The sequence below is a fragment of the Phytophthora infestans genome, genomic scaffold, assembly GCF_000142945.1.
Source record: "Phytophthora infestans T30-4 supercont1.28 genomic scaffold, whole genome shotgun sequence".
NCBI classification, from domain to species: Eukaryota; Oomycota; class Peronosporomycetes; order Peronosporales; family Peronosporaceae; genus Phytophthora; species Phytophthora infestans.
The window spans coordinates 763,771-786,955 of NW_003303731.1; the positions used below are offsets into that span (position 1 = coordinate 763,771).

Below are 23,185 nucleotides of genomic sequence, written 5' to 3' on the forward strand. Positions count from 1 at the left end.
ATCGGCCCTGCTCCAGTCTGAGCATCAGCGCGTGGCGCTGGCTATCTCCAGGCTTGGAGGTCGCGCTCGCGAATGGGCATTAACGTGCGGCACGTCTGTTGACGCTGCATTTCCCACTTGGGATCAGCTGAAGTAACAGCTTTCGCGCGTGTTCGCGCCGCCTAATCAGGCGTACCGTATCCGGTCGAAGCTCCTTGCTACCCGCCAGGGTAAGAAGGATTTATTGGGTTATGTCCAAGAGTTGAGAACTCTTATCGCCGGAATGGCGGCGGACCCTCCTCCGGAACTGGTCAGCGTGACCGTGTTCATGGAGGGACTTCGTGCGAGCGCAGCTAAAACGGAAGTGTTCCGTGTACACCCTAACTCTTTCGAAGAGGCGGTGGATGTGGCATTGAATGCCGAGCACAACTTCAGGTCGGCGCGACCTGGTTGGAGTGCTGGTAGGGCAAGCTCTTCGAGCGGTCCAGAGACGATGGACCTCAGCTATGCTGAAGATGAAGAAGCGGAGCTTCTTGCTGCGGAGCAGCGCGCCGGCATCTGCCGATGCTTTGTGTGCAATAGCACTAAGCACTTGAGGGCCTATTGCCCTCTACGCAAGAAGCGCGAGGCTCCGGCGAGCCAACCCTCCGGGGCATCGCCGGGAAACGGCAACTCCCAGTAGGCGCGGGGCGGCCTACTGGGGAAGAACTGAGTTATGTTGTGCCTCGAAGAGGTAGAGGGCAACGGGGCTCAGCCTTGAAGAGAGCTGAGCTCTCTTACGAGAAGAGTGTGTGCAAGCCGGGCTTGCTGGTCGTTCAAGCGAACGTGAAGGGCTTTGCAAAGTCATGGAGAGTCTTGATTGACTCGGGAGCCTCGGGCAACTACGCCCGTCGCTCCACCCTGGAAGGGAGTCAGCTGTATGCTGAGGCACTGGAAGTGCCAACGAGATGTCCGTCTCGCGACGGGGACACTGGTAACTGTGTCGAAGGTCTCTGTCGACCTTGGAGTGAAGTTTGAGAGCTTTGATAGCGTGGAACGCTGTTTGGTCTTAGACCTGGATGCGAGGTATGACCTCATCCTTGGCATGGCATGGCTGGAACGTCATGAGCCATGGATCGACTGGAAGTCGAAAATGCTGGGTGCGTCGCACCCTGCTCCTAGTGGATCTTTGGTGAGTCATGAACCCACCTCTGCTAGGAAGCAGAAGTGCTTCTGGCGCGAGCACGAGGCCGAGGCGGTCGTAGTGCTGGACATTGGTATGTTAGAAATTGTTAGCAACGAGGTTGCTGTTTGCCCTGAGGGCGTACGTGGTGCGGCACGTTATTCGCTGAGCGGTGCAGGTCAGGTCAATGACCAACAGCTAAGTCCTGGTGAGGACGAGCGCGGAGTGGCGCGTAATCCACTGAGTGGTACGAATCTGGTCGATGACCTACCGCTGCGTGGCCCGAGGGTCGCGGACGACTGCGAGTCGAGGCATCATGGGCGTGGCCCAGGAGATGCAGGTGAAGTGACTGTGTGAAGGACAAGGACCTCTTGGCTTTCAGCCGAGTGTCGTGCGAGACACTGTATCCTCTTCGAGGAGTGATGGTGCTGCTGCACCCGGTGGTAGTGACGGAGATGTCGCCACACCGCCCTCATCCGGCCGGGCTCGGTCGCGGAGGGAGAGGAGAAGAAGACGCAGGGCGTCTGTGACGTCTTCGACGTCGGACGATGTGTCCAACGTGACGAGCGGTGATGCTTCACGTGATTGCTGTGAACAGCTGTACACACGCGTGAGCGGAGTGACGGGGGAGGTAGAAGGCGACATCAGCCTTGACACTCTGCCCGCTGCAGACGCTCTGCTAGAGCTGGACGAGATGTACATTGTCGAGCTTGGCGAAGCCTTAAAGGTAGGCGAGCTAGCCGAGGTGGTCCTGCTGGGACCTGAGGAGGAGTTGAACTCCTCATCCGTCGTGGACGACGCGGTCCTAGAGGACACCAAGAAGACGCTGAGCGGCAGAAGTGGATCGGCGATCCTCGAAGATCCTTCGGATCCCTTCTATCCTGTGGTGAAGGAGTATGGAGACGTTGTCCCACCGATGAGCCTGCCTCCGGATCGAGGCTTGTGTTATGAGATTGACCTGGTTCCTGGAACCAAATACTGCGTGACAAGGCAATGGCCTTTGCCGGGAGAGCAGTGTGACGTCATTGACGCATTCTTCCGTGCGAAGCACGAGGCAGGGATGGTGCGTGAACGTAAGTCTCCGCACTCGACACCCACGTTCTGTGTCAGAAAGCCGAACGGCAAGTGACGCATTGTTCATGCTTTTAGCAAGCTAAATGCGGTCACTATACTGGCGCAAACGCCGATTCCTCGCAAGGATGTTCTGCAGAACAACATGATAGGCTGTACGTTGTACAGCGCGCTCGACTTGATCGATGGTTACTACCAATTGCTCATGAGAGCGAGCGACATTCCGCTGGCAGCGGTGTGTACTCCGAGCGGTATGCTCCGGGAGTGACTGGTGATGCCCCAGGGGCTGTCGAACGCACCAGCAACGTTCAATCGTCTAGTGACGCAGTTGTTTAGGCCCCACCGGGCGTACGCTCAAACGTACTTTGACGATATATTCGTCCATAGTCGTACTGAGCACGGAAAGTCGGACGTGGAGAACCACATTGACCACTTGCGAGCGGTGCTCGAGTGCATGCGCACTAATAAGTTGTATGCCAACTTGGACAAGTGCGTCTTTGGCGCGGAGGAAATACCTTTCCTCGGGTGCTTCATTGAGAAGCGAGGCTTAAGGGCAGATCATGCCAAAGTCAAGGCCATCGTGGACTGGCCGGCTCCCAAGAACCAAAAAGACTTACGCAAGTGGCTAGGCTTAGCCAATCACTTGCACAAGTACAGCGCGAACTACGCGGAGATGGCTCAGCCATCATCAGATCTCCTTAAGAAGGACGCACCATGGTGCTGGAACGTCGAGCACGACAAAGCCTTTGAGGCTGTGAAGGAGAGCCTCCTCCAGGCTCCGATCCTTGCGCTACCGGACCCGGATAGTCCGTTTAGCGTCGTCTGTGACGCCTCCGATTTTGCAATCGGTTGGGCTTTAATACAAGCAGATGCCGAAGGGCGTGAACGCGTGATTGCGTTTGAGTCTCGCCAGCTTAAACCTGCAGAGAAGAACTATCCAGCTCATGACAAAGATCTACTTGCAATGAAGTATGATCTAGTCAAATTCAGGGTACACCTGCTAGGCTCTAAGCCTTTTGTGATCTTTACTGATCATGCGTCGCTACGCACTGCGACACAGTCGCCTCATCTCTCTCAGAGAATGGCAAGATGGCCTTCCTTCTTTGCCGAGTATAACTTCGAGGTGAAGTACAAACCGGGGCGGCTTAATGTAGTGGCCGATGCGCTCTCGCACAGGCCCGACTACGAGTTAGCTCATGTCACGACAGTGACGTCGTCAGTGCCTGACTTGATACGCGGAGCGTATGCACAAGACGACATGTGCGTAGCGCTGCTACGGGCTCTTGGGAGCGAAGAGTTTAAAGACTCTGACAAGGAATTGTCTAGGCGCTTACGTGCGAGGCTGCATCGCTACTCGCTCGATGGCGGCCTGCTGTACTACAGCACCGACTCTGAAGATAACCCTCGTGTAGTCGTTCCTCATGATGAGGATCTAAAGTATCGAATCCTCTATGAGGTTCATGATACGCCCGTGGGCGGCCACTTAGGTCGGGAGAAGACCTATGGCTCGGTGAGCTCGATGTACTGGTGGCCCAAGATGTATAGGTGGTTCAGCACCTATGTACGCACGTGTGAGACGTCTCAACGGACAAAGTCCGCGCCGAGCACGGCAGCGCCATTGGCGAGTTTGCCTGTCCCGAAGGGATGTTGGCAGTCCATAAGTATGGACTTTGTGTTTGGCCTTCCCAAGGATAAGGCGGGAAACACGGGTATTGTGGTCTTTGTAGACCGATTGAGCAAGATGGCTCATTTAGCGGCGGTGCCGGACACCATTGATGGTGAGGGTACAGCTCTGCTTATTTTAGACCGAGTCTTTCGCCAACATGGCTTGTCTGAGGCAATTGTCTCGGATCGAGACCCGTGCTTCACCGCGAAGTTCTGGACGTCCCTCTTCAGAGTGCTCGGCACTCGTTTGGACTTGTCCAAAGCGGACCATCCGCACCCCGGCGGTCAAACCGAACGCGTGAATCGCGTTGTGGAGGATACCCTCCAAAGCGTATGCGCTGAGGCGCCAAAACGCTGGAGCCAGATGCTTCCACTCGTTGACTTCGCATTAAATAATGCGGTGCACGCCTCGACAGGCTACACTCCGTTCTATGTGAACGGCTTGGTTAACCTTCGCGTCCCACTGACGCCGCCACGCAGTGGCTCAGGGCTTGATGGAGGAGGGATAGCCGAGCGGCTAGCTGACGTCAGCCCTGTTGCAGTTCGCAAGCAAGTCGATGACTTTGTCTCTTTGAGACTGAGCGTAATGCATCAAGTACGCGACGCTATGGCTGAAAGCCAAGACATGCAGAAGTAACGTGCAGATGCCAAGGGCAGACACAATGTTGAGAGGTTTGAGGTCGGTGACCAAGTTTTATTAAACGCTAAAAACCTACCTACTCATGCAGTGTCTGCGGTCTTCAAGACGAAGCTGAGACCTCGGTTCATAGGACCGTTCAAGGTCATGGCCAGGAAGGGCCTAGCGTATACGCTCAACCTTCCGAAGAAGATGCGCACGCATCCGGTCTTCTCTGTTGGCTTGCTTAAGCCATATCAAGACTCGGCTCAGGTGAGCGCGGAGGCGTTAGCACCAACGGTGGCTGAACCACGGACAGCTGCAGGGCAGCAGGTGGTAGAGCCACGAGAGGCTGAACGACAGCAAGTGGTGGACCCACAGATGGCTGAACAACCGCATGTGGCAGAGCCACAGGCCGCGGAGCGAAGTGCTCGAGCTGCAGGAGCAAGGCAAGCTGAGCGTTCAGCCGAGCGCCTAGACGCTCAAGGTCCGAGACCTGGTTGTGAGTCAACAGTGGTGGCTCTAACCTATCCACAAGGTGGATCATCTCTTCAAGATCGACCGATGGGCGGTGGATGTGAACGCTCGCATCGTGGACGCCGGCGTCGTATGGACGCAGACGCCGTTCCGGCAAGTGCTGACTCTCCCCGCGAGAGCCCAGCTGAGGCAAGGCCTCCTCCTGCTCTGCTCGATGAGCATGGTGAGCTCCACTTTCACGCGGAACGCCTTGTGGCGCGGCGTAGACGCCAGGGTCGTACCCAGTACTTTGTGAAGTGGAGGGGTTACCCTCACTCACAGAACACACGGAAGTTTGAGGTTAACCTCCGGCAAGATAGCCCTGACGTCGTGGACGCTTACGACCGGGCCCATCCTGTGCCGAAGCGCCAACATGACGTACGAAAGCGTCGCCAGGCGCTGGGCGCCTCCCACTAGAGTGGAGAGCGAACAGTTCAGTAGTTGAGCTCAGGCTCTGACCAGTGGCTGCAGCAGCCAGCTCGTACGTATGAGCGGTGCTCGCAGCGGGAGCAGGAGGTGGAGAGACCTCGTGGTGTTGGGGACGTGGTCCCGAAGGAAGCAGGTGCTTCGTGTTGTGCTGAACAAGGTTCAGGCACAAGCGTCTCGATTAACGCATAGTTGTTTTGAAACAACTTGCTCGATGAGCATGATCCGATGTGGATGCGCTGTAACAGCGAATGTGGTATGTTCGGACGGGGATCGAACCACTGGTCTTTGGCTTTCCAGGCCGGAGCTCTACCATTGAGCTATAAGGGCGATGCCCGTACGTCAGTCCGAGAACGGACAACTCATGGTATGAGAGGGCTGCGCCCGGGTGGATTTGAAACACCGACCTGTGGCTTCCAAAGCCAACGCTCGACCACTGAGCAGAAAGGGTGCTGCCCTTATCAAGGTAGCCGCTGAGCTGTTGTCGACGACTCTAATTAGTCAAGAGCATTGCTCTAAGCGGTTTGCAACTCTTGGGGTAGGCGCATGACGCGACCGTAGGTCTGAGACCGCTTGAGAGCAAGATGCGCGCTGCGTTTGGAACATTGGGTCGACGACGAGAAGTTGGGCATCAACGATGCGTAGGCGTTTGTGAGCTCAGTTAAATTCCCGCCGACGGACACGGCAACACCAGTATTTTGGTGTTCGTGTGTCCGCTAAGCAAAATGGTACATTTTGGTCCTGTGCCCGTTACCGTCATTGGCGAGCAAACCGCCAGGTTGTTCGTCGATGGCGTGTTCCGGTATCACGGCCCCCCGGAGACGATTTCCTGGGCGGAGCTGTACAATGCTGGTGTGAGGTGTAGTAACCTCCGCCGTCTTAACAAGACGTGACCTCGCTGAGGAAAGTTTCGAGAACGGAATGTTCTCATCTTAGTGGGGGAGAGAGTAACGGGGTTACATGGTGTGGAGCACACAGGGGTACGAAGTACCCGGAGAGTTAACAAAAAAACTCTCAGTACATAAGTTGGAGAGCTAACAAGGTCTCACAGTACGTTGGCTGAAAGCCACACGTTATGCATTTGATTAATTTTAACTATGCTAGATAGTTAAACATATATATTTACCCCTAGGCGGCTTGGCCGCAATAATAGTAAATAAAACACGACTGGTTTTGAAGCATGAAAGTTAAGGTATTGAGCCCTGGTCCTGGGCTGTAAGTGTCCTTTGGATAAGGAACTTAGTATTAGTGACTCTTTGAGTAGAACATCTTCCTCTGACGCTAAAGCTACGGCAGCCCCGCTGCAGCTTCCTAACTACATTTGTAGCTAGAGTACAAGTGGGAATTCGAACACCACAACTGGTGCCGCGACCCGGGAATAGAGTGTGACCATTGTGAGCTGTTTGTATGGCCTTCCAGTTAGCGAGCTACCAAGAAGAAAGAAAAGAAGAAACATGGCGAAAGGAGAACCGACGGTACCCGCTACTCCTGCCAAGTCTGATGGAGCTCGCAACGAGAGTAGAAGTCCGGACGTGTCGGCTGCACGCTGCCACCGATCTTTCGGTGAGCTTCGAGGACGAGACGGACATCGGTCCTGACGCCCATGATTACGACGATTACGAAGACAAGACGCCGGCTCCAGAGCCAAGCGCAGCGACACCGGAGACGGCCATGCTTTCATCAGAGCTGAGCGGGGCGACCAGGTCCCTTTCGAGGAACCTCGCCGACGAGTTAGACGATGCTGCGGGATTAGGACCGGTCTATGAAGAATATTATGATGGGATCGAGGGTTCTAAACCTTCGGTGGCGAGTGCAAAGCGTTCAGCATTTATGAAGGCACCTCGCCCACCAATCAACGGTGATACGCCAGTCGCCAAGCGCGTTTTCGACCGCGTACAGGCGCTGATGTAGAATGATGAGTGGATGCAACTGTTAAAGCCCATACCCCAGAGACAGGCCGACTGGCCCGCGCTTGCACAGGAAGTTCAATACCCAGTCAACTCCGTTTCGACTAGCAAAGTTACCGAGTATTTAGTGTCGCTACTATTGTCGCTGGGCTTCGAGAACAAGACGTACCCATCGACGATGTCGCTCCAAAGATTGGCGCTCACATGAGGCCGGAACTGCTCTCTCAAAATGGAAGAAGAAGGTTTGGGAGGCATTTAGCAGTGGGCATCAACGCTGGAATGCAGCCTGTGAGTCGACCGACCATTCATGATGGAGATCCGTCCAAGATTCCCTGCCGCAAACACCCCAGAGACTCGATCATACTCACCCGAAGAGGAAGACCCTCAATCCGAGTCAATGCGTCAGATGAACGAGCTGCCAACGCTGAACGACGCGGACCCGACACCGAGGATCAAAATGGCATCACACCGACCATTGGATCGCATCAAACCGCTCTCAGGCTCTCGCAACAAGAGAGAGAACTGTATGCAGTGGCTCCGTGGGTTTGTCTACGAACTGACTGGGACGCACACAGATGCTGACAAATGGTGCATCCCATTTGAGCTAAGTCTCCGGGACGGAGCCATTCATTGATTTTGTCAACTTTTGAAGAAGACGAAGCGCAAGTAGAAGCTGTTGAGCGATGCGTTCATCCGCTATTTTGGCTCGTAGTTCACGCAGACGGAACTGTCCCGTTACTACTCTGCAAAGCGGGAACGTAGCGAACATCTGTGCGACTACATAAACAGGCTGAATGGCTACGCTCGGAACGCCCGTCTACACTTCGAGACGAGTGATCGCGACGCGAAAGAACACGTACAGCAGTTCCCGGCAGCGTGCGATGATGACAAGTTGGCGGAGAGTCTCTACCACACTCGAGTCACCGACATTCACGAGCTCGAAGAGATCATCGAAGATGTTCTCAAGGGCAAGGAGCAAATGGCTAAGCGTGATAGTGAGTATCGATACTCCAAGAATCGTGATGCGCGACGCGACGATGCGTACACCCGCAACAATCGACGTGATGACCATTGCCGCGATGACAATCGCAACAAACCAAGAGTGACGCTCATTGAAGCCTCGGTGGATGATCTAGTTGCTGAATTGGAGGACCGTAAAGCTGTTCCAGGGGGTACTGAGTACTCAAATGAAGATCAGAACGCTTACGACAATGACCAAGACGTGTATGACGACTATCACTCCGAAAATGTGGATGGTGATATCCCATTAAACTAAGGTCAAACTGTGAGCAATGATAATCCAGGAACGCCTCGCTGAAGAGTTTCCAACGTCGCTGAGTCTTCTTCGGCAGCTGCATATACAACTCTTCGCCGCGCGTCCCAAGCATAGCGAGAAGGGTTCGCACCAGGCACTTTGGGGCATCCTGGTGCTCTTCATCTCGTAGATGAAACGCTTGAGCCACTGGAGCGATGCGTCAGAACGGTAGCGCTCCCATTCGAACTCGGCGATTTGGTCGAGTGAGGCGTGGGCTCGGACTTCTAGGTACTGAGTCGAGTCTTCTTCAGCCGCGTCGAAACTCAAGTTTCGGATATATTCCTTCACGGTTTTTTCACGGTTTCCTCTCGCATCGAAGGCGTCATCGTCCTTCTCGTAAGCCTCAGCTTCGTCTGCAGCGTCATACAATTCGCGGTAACGACCTGCATTCCGCTGTCCACGACTCGGCGCTCGCTAAGTCGGGCTGAGCTTCATCGGGGTCAGCATGTGGAAGTCCTCGAAGTATGGAGTGCCTTGCGTAGCGCGGAACACTTCACGTCCCTTCGTCTCCGGGGTCTTCGGCAAAGGAATTTTGCTTGGGTCTTCGCCGAGTGTTTTGAACTCGGCTACTCGGCTGTACACTTTCTTCGTTCCACCAGGGGCCTTCTCCAATCCAAACGCCACTATCAACTTCTTCTTCCATTGCCAGAGCTCAGCCCCACCGCGGGTCAGACTCCAGTCGGACAGGATGAGGCTGTTTGGTCGGCCGTTGCACCGATAGTCCATCGCCTTCAGCAGCAACACAGTTTCTTCCACCAACTGATTGATGTTGGCTGCACGCACCGGTTGAGTTAACTCGGGACCCAACATCAACCACTTTGCCTGCGCCATCGCTACAGGCGCGAACATCATCATCCATTCCAATCTCGATCTCATCTTCTCGCCGAGTCGAGACAACACTTTATTGGCGCTCGGCGTATCGGCGTTCCTCGTCGCTTTCGGAATAAGGGGCGGACGGTCCCCTTGAGCAACGCCATGCTCTTCTTCATCTTCTTCATTGTCCGCACCTTCGTCGAGCTCGGCGGATAAGTTGCGCTCGACAGGACGTGGGGCTCCCATGCGTCCCACCTGCAGCGTCATCTCTTCCACCTCGCCAAGTAGCTCGGCGGTAGTCTTCGTTTCTCCAAGCTCAGCGGTCTCGGCCTTCTCTTCATACTCTCCTTCACTTGCATCTCCGTTCTCGCTCTCCTGGTCTTGGCCATCCTCGTCGAACTGGACAGTTCGTCCCACCTCCATCGTCATGGCGATGAGTCGTTGATCCGCAGGGTCCGACCCCGCGAGAGGCGATCCTCCAGCCATCGCTGGGCTTCCGTCGCTCGGCATTGCTGATCCCTTGACCATCTTCACTCTTCTCTTTCTCTTCTCTTCCTCTTAACTTGGCTAGCTGGCATCTATAAAAACAAGCACACACTCCTGTTCCCGGGTCGCGGCACCAGTTGTGGTGTAGTAGAACACACAAATACCGTCAGATGTGGATTCCTTACACAAACCACAACAATTCGCCGAGTTAGGTCGGCGGTTGTATGGCCTGCGCAGAGGGTGGTCCCCTCGCGGTCCGGCCCTTCCGGGACAGACGAGTGGCTCGCTTCCACTCGGTTCCGACTAACCAAGTCAGATCACTTCCGAGGCTCCGCCGAGTTTGGTTCGGCTGAGCTCGTTCACAACCCTGTGCCCTCCACCAAAGGATGGACGACGGCGCGCGAGCGCTTTTACAGGTCACCGAGCGCAGAGGCTGCTCGGCTAGAAGTGTTACGGCGCCCGGGCTATCCGACGTACCGGCCCGCTGAGTTTGCGGGGCTTTCTTTCGCGCGTAGCGAGACTTTGTCCTACCCGGACCGACCTAATATCTTGGCGCTACCAGTCAATACCCTACAAGCTATGCCTCTCGAGTATTGACGGTAGGCCTAATCCAGCCCTATGCAGGGACTTACCGGAAAAGTGTACACGTGTCTTAGACTAGGAAAATTCTGCTCTGTTATCTTCTGGGAGCCCTTTCGACTCCCCCTATTTAATATATGCTTCTCATACAAATATCTAGTGAAATGTAGTCGTTTCGGATCTCTACCGACCCTTCCGCTGGGTTCTGGCGACCGTTGAGCTCAGCGGCTATCCGGATATCGTCATCCGGACAGATCGCCGAGTACTTACCGTGATTCTTCGTTCCTAAGCTCTGGGTTATCAGACCGAGCCGATTCTTGATCTAAAGTAGGATGGCGTATGGTCGAATCTGGAAATCCCTACACCACAGCTCCATGATGTGAAGCAGCCACAGCTCAAGTCCTCGGACGACTTGCCGTTAAATTTTGGGGGGTCTGCCTTCTGCTTCTGCGTGTTTGCACGTGCCTGGCTCTCATACATCTCGGGCTGGGTTAACGCTTGTTACTGCATAAATGCTTGATTTTCTGCTGGGCCTACATGGACTGTTGCTGCTGTGCCTGTATGGCTTGCTGCTGCACTCACGTCGGCCAGCAACCGGTGGTGGAGTTTGTGCCGCGTTTCCGGTGGTGGAGTTTGTGCCGCGTTTCCGGTAATGGCGGCAGCCGGGACCGAGGACGGGCCCGAAGTTTCTGCAGCGTCACCGCTTATTGTGTGAGTCCGGTCTCCAGACGTGTTTGCGTCGTGCATGTCAGCCATGTTGGCTGACATCGGACTTAAAAAAAAGCGATACAGTATATCCGGACTTGCGAGCGCAGCTGAAAGTTGGGACTGGAAACTGAAACATTGAACTAGAAACTTGAATTCGACTCGAGTATAAATTCGAAATTGTTATGGGCTCTTCTGGAAGACGAATGAGTCTTGATCACTCGCGTGAATGTAGGCAAAACGAAGACTGAATTGAGTTAGAATGCCTCGAGTCGGCAAAGAGTGAAAAGCACGAGACTCTACCGAGCCTAGTGCAAAGACTTAAATCATGAAAACTGAAACTACGGGGGTTGCGATCGTGTGGCCTTGCGACCATGAGTAGCATCTTGAAAGAACCTTGCTAAACTTTAAGGGCTATGTCCATCAAAGATACATACAGTGATAGTCAATTATAAAAATAGAGAGATTGTTTCAATATAATTAGAAACATCATTCTTAAGCAAGGTGAACATGGTGCTGGGGGCTCAGGTTTTTGTAGAAATAATTGCACGGCTTACTGACCCGCATTTTTGCTGAGACTGCTTAAACTCATTTTGTGAAATTATTATCAAATTAAAGTCGCTTTAGGTATTCAGATTTTTTTTTGAATAATTATCCCGCCGAAGCGAAGCAGACGCCGGAAGACCTAATTAAGCACAATTAAACCAAAACTAACCCTGCGTAGCGGCTAGTTTTTGTAATAACGTTAGTTGTACTCTGTTTTCGTTTGATTAACTTTAGAGGCAATTTGTAAATGTATTCTGGGCTGGAGGCGATGGGGTACTCGATGGAGGCTTCGAAGTGGAAAACCGACTAGCTTTGAGGTAAGAGCCGTTTTGCCGAATGAGATGAGTAACTACCACACAGCTTAGTTTTTATGGTTGTAATTTACTTCGAAGTTTTAATTAAAAAAGACAAATTGAGGCTGCGTCAAACAAAATGATACTGATGAGCCATTTAGAGTTATCGAGATATTCGAGCTTAAAGTTGGCCAATTGATTTTCGCACTTAACCGAAACAGTGACATTTACTGTAAACTTCCATCGAAAAACTGTAAAACTACCCTTATTCAATTGCTTTTAGCAAGAGCTTTTAAATAACACTTGAATTTTTAAAATTGAAAAATATTGAGCTCACAACACTCCTAAATGTATCGTCATTTCGAGGGCCCATAAATGACCACAACTTCTTCCGTTTTAAGCATTCTGTAGCTTATAAGGGCTCAAAAGATCGCCCCGCTTTCGTTGAGAGTGCTTAAATCGCGATTCGTACTTAGGTTCATCAGTATCATTTTGTCTCATAGATTTAATCTAAATTATAAAATCTCAGTACTTATTAGTAAGAAGTTATATTACTGATTTACGGAAACTGTTCTAGACAGTTCTCTGAACACAAAATGAACATACACGTACCATAAATATGAATATTCTCGGCAACATCAGTTGCGCACTTTACCTGCAAAATGAAGGACGATGGAAGTTCGTCGTTGCGTGCGCGCCCGCAGCAGGTGATAGACGCTATTCGAACTCTGCTTAAGAAGCTCACACACTAACATATTATGCTCTCTTTTTTTCGCTTCGTGATGTTCTCTGAAGTCTCAGAATCAGCTCCCCACCATTTTGGTTTGTCTTCCCTCGATTTGTCCGCTTCTAAGTCGTTGGTAACCTCTCACTTCATGCAAACAGGGTAGTGCTGCTGCTGGTATGATCGGGCGAATCTTCTGCCACCCGCTAGACACCGTCAAGGCTCGATTGCAGGCTAGCACGTCCACCGGTCAAACCATCACGTCGCAACTCAACCTACGGTCTTTCAGGTCAGAACTTACTTTTACTCTATCTACTCGCATCGCACTCCAACTAATCTCCAATATGCAGTTTGCAACACCTACGAGGCCTGTATCGTGGCATTGGGGTGAGCATTCTGGGCTCAGCGCCTGCGACTTGCCTCTACATGACGTCGTACGAGGTCTGCAAGGACGCGCTCATGGACGTCGAGATCGTCCGCAGTAGTCCGTCGCTGCTGTATTTAGGTGCTGGAATGGCAGCTGAGACTCTCAGTTGTGTACTTTGGGTACCCGTTGATGTTATCAAGGAGCGCATGCAGGTGCAGGTACAGGCTTTGAGTGCGTCGGGAGCTACGCGGGAAATCTACTACCGCAACACTCTGGATGCTGTGCAGACGATCGCGCATATGGAACGCCTTGCTGGTCTGTACAAAGGCTACGCTGCCACTCTTCTTTCTTTCGGCCCATTTTCGGCTCTCTATTTCATGTTTTACGAAAAAGGCAAAGCCTTGGCGCAGAATCGACTCGACGTGGAGGAGCTACCAGCACAATACACACTTGCAAGTGCAGCTGCTGCAGGTGCTACTGCGTCGTTCCTCACCAACCCGCTGGACCTTATCAAGCTACGCCTCCAGGTATATCAATAATCTGTTCTATTCAATCAGGGATTTAATTGTCGAATCCGCACAGGTACAACGTGCGTACGCGTCGCAAGGAACTCCAGCGGCATATCGCGGCATCATTGACGGTCTGACGCAAGTGATAAGGTAGATTTTGTTATTATCCCTACTGGTCCAGTTGATTGACTTCCAGCGTCCTCCTAGCTCACTAAAACTTTGCACTGTTTTCTTTGTGGTGCGTAGACAGGAGGGCGTGTTCGCACTGTACAAAGGTGCAGGGGCCCGTGTTGCTTTCCACGCACCATCGACCGCAATCACCATGTCTCTTTTCGAGAGCTGCAGACGAGTTTTCGCCTCTCTTCTCGATGACTAATTAGACGTGCAAATAGCAGACTTATTTCTTTGGTTTTGACGACACCGTTTTGCCTCCTTTCACCGGCCGAGCATTGTTCGATAACGATCTCATCGCCTCAACCGCGTTCGGAATCTGCTCTAGCTCTTCCTGAACCAATACCCAATTTGTACTGGACACCAAAGCTCTCTGCTTGTCTGCTTTTCCTTCTCGAATTTGAGCTTGGTGGAATGAGTTGGCGCTTGTATTTACCTCCGTCCCCATCGCAAAGAGCTCGCTTCTGGCTCACGCCTAATAGTCGAAAATCAGAATTTGCATTATCATATCGTAGCACCTCGGTGTGGTCAATAGCACCACGCAGCTCTAACTTTTCACGCTTCCGCTTCAGACGAGACGCTTCAAAGGCTTGTTCCTCACCAGCCACAACATTTTCCCGTTCCTCCTGGAGATCATCCAAGTCTTCTGCTGCCTCCTTCGAAATCTGTACCGTGTTGTATTCGACTGGAGCTCCTCCACATCCGCCAGCTGCAGCGTTTATGCCATTCCAAGTCGATACCAGCAGCGGACAATCATCATGGAGACGCAGTTCCAACACACAACCTGCCGAGATGCCATGTTCCTCTACATAGAACCATCACGTTCGTCTCTTCACCGATGAGAGTATCACCCCAATAGATCTGCTGGTCCCAAATAGATAATTGCTGTTCTGTGAGGTCTTCCATCCAGTACTTGATGTAGTTGACAGTATGGTGGGAGTTCACGAACAGCTGAAGCAAGTTCTCTTTTTCAGTAGATGCCTTAAGTAAAAGGTCTTCATCGTCTGAGCTGCTATCTGCGGCTTCTTCCAGCTCCAGCGTCACCTTCGGTAAGATGGCAACCGCAGGAGGCAACTTCAGAAAAATGTGGAAGGACGCCGTCTTTGATCGCTGAAGTTTTGGCGTTAAACGGTCATGCAAACGTTTGCGCACTGGTGAAGTTTCCCGTTCTCCCTCTTGGTCGCGCTTGAGCCGTTTACGAGGAGTCCGGGTTATTACCACTTTAAATTATATGTACTGCTATTATAAAAAAGTGTAGATCCACCCAAAATGTGGACGGGACCACACACACAGAAAACGGGTCACCACCACCACCTTAAAATATACGACCACCACAATAGCACAATCAGTGCCAAAGTATTGAAGTGTTGAAGATACAGAAATAGATAGATATACACGCTCGTCGCACTGTCGCTCATGAAAATTACGTGGAGACATACAAAATGGAGAGTGAGAACGACGATCTTTTAGATGGAGCAGGCCAAGATCCCGTTAAACATGCGCAACAAGCGTCCTCAGTGGCGGAGGCTTAAACCGAACCGCTCATGTGGAGACCTGCGTTTTCGACTCTGAAATGTGAAAAAGTTCTCGAGTGTTTACGTCGACTACTGAACAACAACACGCTACTATTTAAGCTGGTGCGGTGGTTCAATTTCCGCGTCGAACACGACCGAGTTCAGCTTAACAGTGTCGACATTTGAGACACTGAAGCTTCACTTGACAGCAACGAGCACAGGTGCAAAGTGGTAGAGCCAATTCCAGACTGTAGTGACCGATTCGTTCAAGACGTTGGAGAGATGCTCTTTCGCGATGCATTAGCTGTACTCGGAGCCGGACCAGACCGCAATCTTCATGCAGATGAAATAGGCCTTCCGCTTGGCAGACAAGGACTGTAGCGGCGAGATCGACGCGGACGAAGTGGCAGACATGCTGGAGACCATCTTCGCCCAGTCTGGCGCGGTCAAGCAAGGCGAGATCCACAAATACGTCGAGGAATTCATGCGTGTGGTGAACAAAGATAACAGCGGCTTGGTGTCGTTCGAAGAGTTCGTCGAGGCGCTGGAGAACGGCCTCAAGCTCGAGGTGGAGGTGTACACGCCATGTAGACCCAAGGCCTCGGCTCTGGTAGCCAGACCGGAGCATGGGCTGGCAGCTATCAATGCGAACGAGGACGATGCGGGAGATGCGAGCGAGAACGACGAGTCGAAGGTCGCTGACGTGAACCCTGGCGACAAGATTCAGTCCAAACTTCCACCTTTGGGTGTGCAGGAAGCGAATGTCAACAATTCGCGAGCCGCGATGCCGTCACGTGAGAGCTAACGCAACTCGTCCCAAGCTTCGTCCGTTGAGAAGAACAAGAGAGGCTCGGCGGCTGCGTCATCGGCTCCTGCCATGTGTCGCGAGCACGACGTTCTAAATGTGGAGGAATTCTTCGGTAGCGACATCGCGGCGCAGATGAAGACTGCGTACGTGGAATGGCTGCTGGAAGAACGTTGCTACGAGAAGGTGTCGATGGAGGAGTTCTTACTTCTCAACTGTCTCGTCAGTGGGGCGGAGGGTATTGCCAAAAGTCTCATAGAGATGGCAGAGATCGTCGTAGCCTCCTAACAACAAAATTCGCATAGATATATCGAAAACAATTTATTTTTCTTTATGATGAGGCCACAAAAGTCACTGTCTTGTGGCCTCAACTACAGCGTCTTTGTAGCCTGGAAGGTCTTGCTTTGATCCAGACCTGCTTCATCACGCGCGTGTAGAGTTCCGGACGGTAACCGAGTGGGAACAAAATCTCGAACTACACGAACATCGGAGCGGTGATCAGAGCCTGGTCCAGGCTGTCGAAGAGTGCCGGTTTGCGACGATCGAAGACGCCGTGACCAATGAGCTGCAGGATCCAGGCTGTGGGCGTGGATGGCCAATGCGTGCATACTGTGCACGTTTATGGCCTTGGCACCCTCGACAACGAAGTAGTTGGCAAGTACGATCCAGACGGAGATGATGGCGACGACTCCCAAAGTGCCAGTACTTTGACTACGAGCGCGACCCAATCACGCACTTTTTCATGTCGAGCTCATTGCACTGCACCAGCAAACATGGTAGATGAACGCAGAATCAACATGCTAGAAACGTTCATTTTATAACATCAATGAACGTACTTGTGCTTTTCTTTGAGCTGCGTTGGTGGTCGGTCTGGGGTGCCGCTGCTCTGGACGGAGTGTGGTGCTGGAGCTCTTGGGCTCAAGTTGGAGAGTGACACTGGAAAGCTAACTTAATGGCAAAGGGGCACGTGGACTCCACCGTCCCAGCCACAACCTCGTAGAGTGTGGTCTCTGCTCGGATTCCAGCCGAAATGTAGTGCCATGGCACGCTACAAGGGAAAGTGAGGCGTCGTTGACAGCGACTTGTTGTTGCTGCAACTACAACATGATCGCTACAACTTAGTGCTCGAATCACTTCACCTATGCTAACGATTCGAACAAAAGAACTGACATGGAGTGTTTATTAGCTTTGTGCTAAGTGTTACTGCTTCCTAAATGTGTGGACACTCCACTTTTATTTAGTGAGTGCTAGCTGTCCACCATTCGTGTGCATTCTCCATTTATTTTGGTGGCGGCTCCAACTTATTTGGTGGAGTTACACCTACCTCGAGCTTCCATCTCCACCGAGGTCTCATCGCCTTGAACATCTGAGTAGACAACGCAACGCGAACGAACATCCGTCCCTGCTCGTTCTCGTTCACGACCATAAATGTTTCCGCTTACCAAGCAAGTGTAGCTACCCATGTGCAGCTCCTGTCGATCGCACTGCTCGAAAGTGCAGATATGTGGCGTTCCGTGACGGCGACAAGCATAAATACCATCGTCCAAGAACTGGAAGTTGCGTTGGCACATTTTACTTTGACACTCTGCAATTCTCTCCACCTGAAATCGGGTGTATTGATCGCCAAGATGAATTTCAGACTGCTCAAAGCCACATATCACTGGTGCACAAGTAGATTCCTCGGGTTCTCCCTTTTCTTCCTGTTTTACTCTCTTGAATGCAGGGCATTCATCTTGTTGCTCAATTACATTTCGGTTACGAGGCTGCTGCATCTGCCACTTTTGGAAGGCTGCGGATTGCAACTGGTCGAATAACCAGTTCTGAATGAGCCAGTACGCTCGCATGGGACACACGCGTCGATCCAGCTCTGCGTCACCAAACGTACTTGTGCAGCTTTCGTCACAAGCGTGGATATATTTGTGCAACAAACAAATGTATACACGACGGCGGGGAGATCCCGCACATTCTAAATCTCGGTCCATACTCACAATTTTTCCACAGCCTTTACCTGTGCAAGGCTCCCCGGTCTCGAAGCGCAGTTCGGTTGCGTTGACTGAGAGTAACTTGGCCCACTTGGCAATCCGAGCCATCACATCCATCTTGTGCTTAACGCGTGCCATCCATTCCAAGGACGCAAAGTCAGTTGGCGCCTCTAACTTCACTTGATCCCTGACTACTTCACCAAGCTGCTGCGATTGCTGAGGGTGTGCAGCTTCCCGCAGTTTTGCGTCATACACTGTGCGTCTCTCGGGGTCACTGAGCGTTTCATACGCTAATCGGAGGCGCGCAAACTGCGTTGAATCCACTACACGCAGCTTTTCCTCATCTACCTCCACCTCCTCCTCTTCCTCAATGTTCCTTTCACGTTTACGTTTGCGACTCGTAAGCTTCTTGTCTGGATGCAGCAGCAGCGCTAGTTTACGGAACCGTCTTTTGATGTCTTCGGAGGTGACTTTTGAGTCATTTTCCAGCTCTAGGAGCTGGTAAAAGTCTAGTTTCTTCGTGTCTTTGTACTTCTTCGCACTGGACGAGCCCATCGTCGCGTCCTGGTACGGATTCCAGCTACGTGCTAGCTGTTTCAATCGCACGTCCACGGCCTTCCATTGACCGCTTGGACTATCGTGCAGCTGACTGCGGAGTGTACGCGCGTCGGTCGGCAGAATCGAGCCGCGTGACTCGAGCAGCAAGATTTTGTCCAACAGCGCGCGGCGCTTCGTCAGCTCCAGCGGCGACAGGCCCGCTGGATGTGTGCTCGTGCTCGTGTTCGGATCCATGGATGGATTTTAGATAGTTCAGATGAATACGATAAAAATACACTTCAAGCTCTCTTGGTCGGCAGGTATTGTCCAGGTAGAGTTTTAACGGTTTAAATTACTCTCATTTTCTTCTTTTGATTCCTAGCCACCAGTTAGGGAGACACGTGGCAGCCCCCCCCCACGCCCCGAGGATGGCACGCACGAACAAGACTGCCCAGATCAAGGCGAAGATGGCAGAGCAAGAGCGTGTGGCCGAGGAAGCTCGTCAGGCTAACCTCGCTCTCTTGCGTGCGGCGCGTACGCGCTCAGAGAGAGCACACGCCAGAGAAAGTATATAGACATCTCGCCCTAGTCCAACTGAAGTAGCAGAGGACAGCAATGCTCAAGAGCGAGTGGAGGAGGCAACAGAAGACGTCGCAGATGAAGGAGGAGATGGCGAGGAAGGGCAGGGAGGTGTGGACACGTCGAGTGAAGCAAAGAAGACTACGGGCGATGAAGAGGACGATTCGGTGGAAGATGAAGAGGATGCAGAGGAGGAAAAGGTCGCTTCGGGCGAAGGGGGAGAGGGTGAAGTGGAAGAAGATGAAGTGGAGACGGAACCAACGAGAAAGCGTCGTCAAGGAAAGAAAAGAACCGTCTCCGATGTCGAAAAAGAAGAGCTGGTTCAGGTCCCTGTATTTAAGACGCATCATGATTCGTGGGCCTCGCTGGAGCAGTCTCTCAAGGAATACATGGAGGCGACGCGCCAACAAATCGTGGTGAAAGAGGTGATCAATGTAGCCCGCAGGAATGCTGATCTTCGGCGCCAAGTGAGGTACCAAGGGCTTCCTGACTCAGAGTTGCCTCTCGTCCCTGCAGAGATGGAACCTTATCAGCGCAAGTTTATCTGTACGCATGGGTGGTCCGAACGTGACAGATCAACGGGAAAGCGGACGTCACACAAGCTGAGTACTACCGATTGTCCGTTTCAGATGCTGGTTCAAGCTACCAAGCGTAGTGACGGTCAATGGGGCGTTGTGATGAAGCGTGAAGTGTACGCCCATAATCATCGTGTCTCCGAAGACATTTACAGGTCTTATCCAGGTATTCGCCAGGTTCCGGCGGACTCACCTTTGATGCCAGGTATTGAGCTGCTGGTTGTATCCGAAGCCGGGACAACAAGCGTGTACAACTACATTCGAGAGAACTCAAAGCACCGAGTCTCCATGGATGATGTGCACAATCTACTTCGCCGGCTGCGTAATCAAGGTAAATGTTTGGTTTGATTACATGTCTTGTCGTCTTGTTCCCCTCTAACTTGATGCGTTCGCAGGTGTGGAGTTGTCTGATAACGATGCCGTGGCTGAGATGATTATGGACTTCAACAGAGAGTCATCGGCAAATGTTTCTTCGGTGCACGAAAGTGCACGTGGAGATACCGGTGTGCTTTCCTTCACTAGTGGGCATATGCGTGCGATGTTGGACAACTTCCCCGAGGTGATTCAAATGGACTGTACGCACAAAACCAATCAGTAAGTTGCATGGTAGTAATTGGACAGGTTTTCCCCAGGTATGACCAGATTTTGACCAGACTTTGTGTATGGTTAGGTACAGCTACCAGCTTTTTACGATGGTTGGTATGGACCAGTTTGGCCAAGGCCAGCCTGTCCAGTATTCGTTAATCGAAACGAACGGTGACTGGCATATGGCCAAGTGCTTGGATCATTTCAAGCGTGCGAACGAACACTGGCGGTTCGTCCGTATTGTGATCGTCGACAAGGACATGCGCGAAGTCGAGGTGGTTCGCAAGAAGCTTCCCGAAGCTCGGGTGCTGTATTGCCACTTTCACGTGATCAAGTGGTTGCATGAGACGATCAGAAAATCTAAGTCATACGGTGCTTACGACGAGGATGTTTTAGCGCAGATGAAACACGCCATCACCAACATGACTTACTCCAGAACAGAGGAAGACTACCATATGCACCGTGAAGAGTTTAAGAGCCTCGCTTGCCGAGATGATCGCACCGATCTGTGGGAGTATTTTGACAAAAACTGGAACGACTGCTGCGAGATGTGGGTGATGGCGTATCGCGTTGATCTGCCTCACTTCGGAAATCACACCAACAACCGCGTGGAGAGCCTATTTGGTAAGCTCAAACGGCATCTCAAAGGCCACTTTACAATGAGAGCTAGTTTGAAGGTGCTTTTGGACTTCCAGCGACGCAAAGAGGAAGACTATCGGTCCAAGGTCGAGATGCCTGGCACCTTACGGGACGTGTCCTACTCAGAAGAAATGAATGTAGCGCTGGGAATGACAACACGTTGGGTGGCGGCAGCGATCAATGCTCAATACGATGTTGCTACGGATGATGCTGTTGCTAACAACTACACGTTTACCGACAATGGCACTACTGTCACTGTCAGCGGTGGTAAACGTGAGTATCTTATCGAGAAAGAGGGTTACTTGTGCGACTGTGAGTTTGCTCAGACCATGAAGCTTCCCTGCAGACACGCCATGATGTACCGAAAGCGCTGTGGCAACCCATTCATTATCCCGTTCTCGACAATTGCGCCAAGGTATGTTGACTTTGCGTCCAGGTATTGGCCATGTTTTCATCAGGTATTAACCAGGTATGTGTTTTGCAGGTGGTTTGGTCAAAGCCGGCTCTCGCAACAGGAGTTGACAGAGGTGGCGGCACCGTTTGTGGCTAAGATATACAAAGCCCATTCACAATCTGCTGGTGGAAGGTTGAGTGAAGCGGAGAAATACAGACGTGCTCAGCAGGCACTTAGTCGCATCAGTGGTGAGCTTGCGAGGTTCGAAGACGATGCCTTCGCTAGTGCGATGTCGCAGTTGGATCAATGGTGGTACAACATGAGGAATGGACAACCCACGGCAGAGCATTCTGCCCCCAATCGAGACGGTGACAACAGACATGATGATGACAACTCGGATGGAGGAGCAGGTGAAAGTGGAGCAGGGGTGGATTCTGAACAACAGCAAGATACTGAGGCTAGCGATGCGAATGCGGCTACCAAGGATGATTCCGACGACGTACCGCCCACTCAGGTGGCTGGTCCTGCGACTCAAGCAGCAGAGATGTCTACGACCGCAGCCCAACCACCAAAAATCAAGCTGAATGGTAAGGTCAGAAGGGCCGGGCGACCTCATTTGAATCGTTCGGCGATGAAAGTGAAGGCGGCGTTAGCACTAAAAGAGTACAATAACGGGATGAAACTACGCGCTCTTTTAAGAGATAACGACGTCTGCGATGTGGTGTCTACTCTATGGATGATCATGCCTGGAGTTCGCGAAGTTGGGTCTTTCCTTACTACCTTTCCTGTCAGCAAGAATGGTGAGGGAAGGTCAATTCAGTGGCGCGTCGACGGAGATTACGTGCCAGATCGAGTGCGATTCCGGCTAGTCGAATCGCTTGTTGATGATGCGTTGGATAAGTTGAGGGGCGGATTGGCGCTAGATGAAGAAATTGAGTTGGACAGTGACGGTGAACGAATGGGCAGCATTGAGAGTTACGTGGTGTCAATTGAAAAAGCTGGTCAGTTCACCAGAGAGCTATGAAATCCTTGTGGGGGCTACAAGATACTTGTCGCAATGCTGTTCTTTGCTGTACCTGGTTGAATAGCACTGTTAAACCCGCGGTCAGTGACTCCGCTTCAGCGGGTATTATAATGGGAAAGATACTGGAGTGTTGGCCGTATACACCGCTGGTTGGGTTCGGATTCGACCTGACGTACAACAATCTCTTTTGCTTTCGAGATTCCGCTTGGCTAAACGATAATGCCATGCGTGCTTTTGCGGTTTGTCTCGCACGGTACAAGAACAATTGTACAGTCGTCATTCCGCCCCCAAAAAAAGCCAAAGATGCCAAGAATGGAACCCAACCAAAGGCCACCAAAAGTCGTATCTCTACAAGCACGCTCGACAAAGTTGGTGAAAGTGTTGCCTCGCACCAATTCGTGCTTCTTCCTATCAATTTTGGTGGCACGCATTGGGGATGCCTCGTGGTTGACCGAGACACCAAGGTTGTCAAGATGTATGACAGCATGGGCGGTAAGAGAAACAAGAAACGGTTGCAGAAGATGGCTGAAGAAATCCGTACTGGGCCTCTACGTGACGATTCCTACAAAGCTTTGGAAGTAACCGAGCCGGTGCAAACGGACAGTGACAGTTGCGGTGTGTTTGTGTGCCGGTTTTTCTGGACTTGCGTGAGCAGCGAATCCCCCAGCGATGTGTCCTCAGCTGGTATTACGAAGCTGAGG

The 23,185-nt window shown here is 52.1% G+C and overlaps 4 protein-coding genes across 4 annotated transcripts; 2 read left to right on the forward strand and 2 right to left on the reverse strand.

The window, feature by feature from the left end:
* Positions 1-12,982: 12,982 nt before the first annotated feature.
* PITG_13239 (Mitochondrial Carrier (MC) Family) lies at positions 12,983-14,055 on the forward strand (the record flags this gene model as incomplete). The annotated part of the gene is made up of 4 exons (XM_002899851.1): positions 12,983-13,092; positions 13,154-13,697; positions 13,753-13,829; positions 13,926-14,055. 4 exons carry the CDS (start codon positions 12,983-12,985, stop codon positions 14,053-14,055), a joined length of 861 nt encoding a protein of 286 aa, XP_002899897.1.
* An 89-nt stretch (positions 14,056-14,144) lies between these two features.
* Positions 14,145-14,756, reverse strand: PITG_13240 (uncharacterized protein; the record flags this gene model as incomplete). Its single annotated transcript, XM_002899852.1, has 4 exons — positions 14,145-14,151; positions 14,213-14,243; positions 14,287-14,634; positions 14,702-14,756. The coding sequence occupies 4 exons, from the start codon at positions 14,754-14,756 to the stop codon at positions 14,145-14,147; spliced, it is 441 nt and encodes a 146-aa protein (XP_002899898.1).
* A 1,020-nt stretch (positions 14,757-15,776) lies between these two features.
* On the forward strand, positions 15,777-16,169 carry PITG_13241 (uncharacterized protein; the record flags this gene model as incomplete). The annotated part of the gene is made up of 1 exon (XM_002899853.1): positions 15,777-16,169. The coding sequence occupies one exon, from the start codon at positions 15,777-15,779 to the stop codon at positions 16,167-16,169; it is 393 nt and encodes a 130-aa protein (XP_002899899.1).
* Positions 16,170-17,448: 1,279 nt separating this feature from the next.
* On the reverse strand, positions 17,449-18,974 carry PITG_13242 (uncharacterized protein; the record flags this gene model as incomplete). The annotated part of the gene is made up of 3 exons (XM_002899854.1): positions 17,449-17,571; positions 17,612-17,829; positions 17,929-18,974. 3 exons carry the CDS (start codon positions 18,941-18,943, stop codon positions 17,449-17,451), a joined length of 1,356 nt encoding a protein of 451 aa, XP_002899900.1.
* Between the last annotated feature and the right edge of the window lie 4,211 nt (positions 18,975-23,185).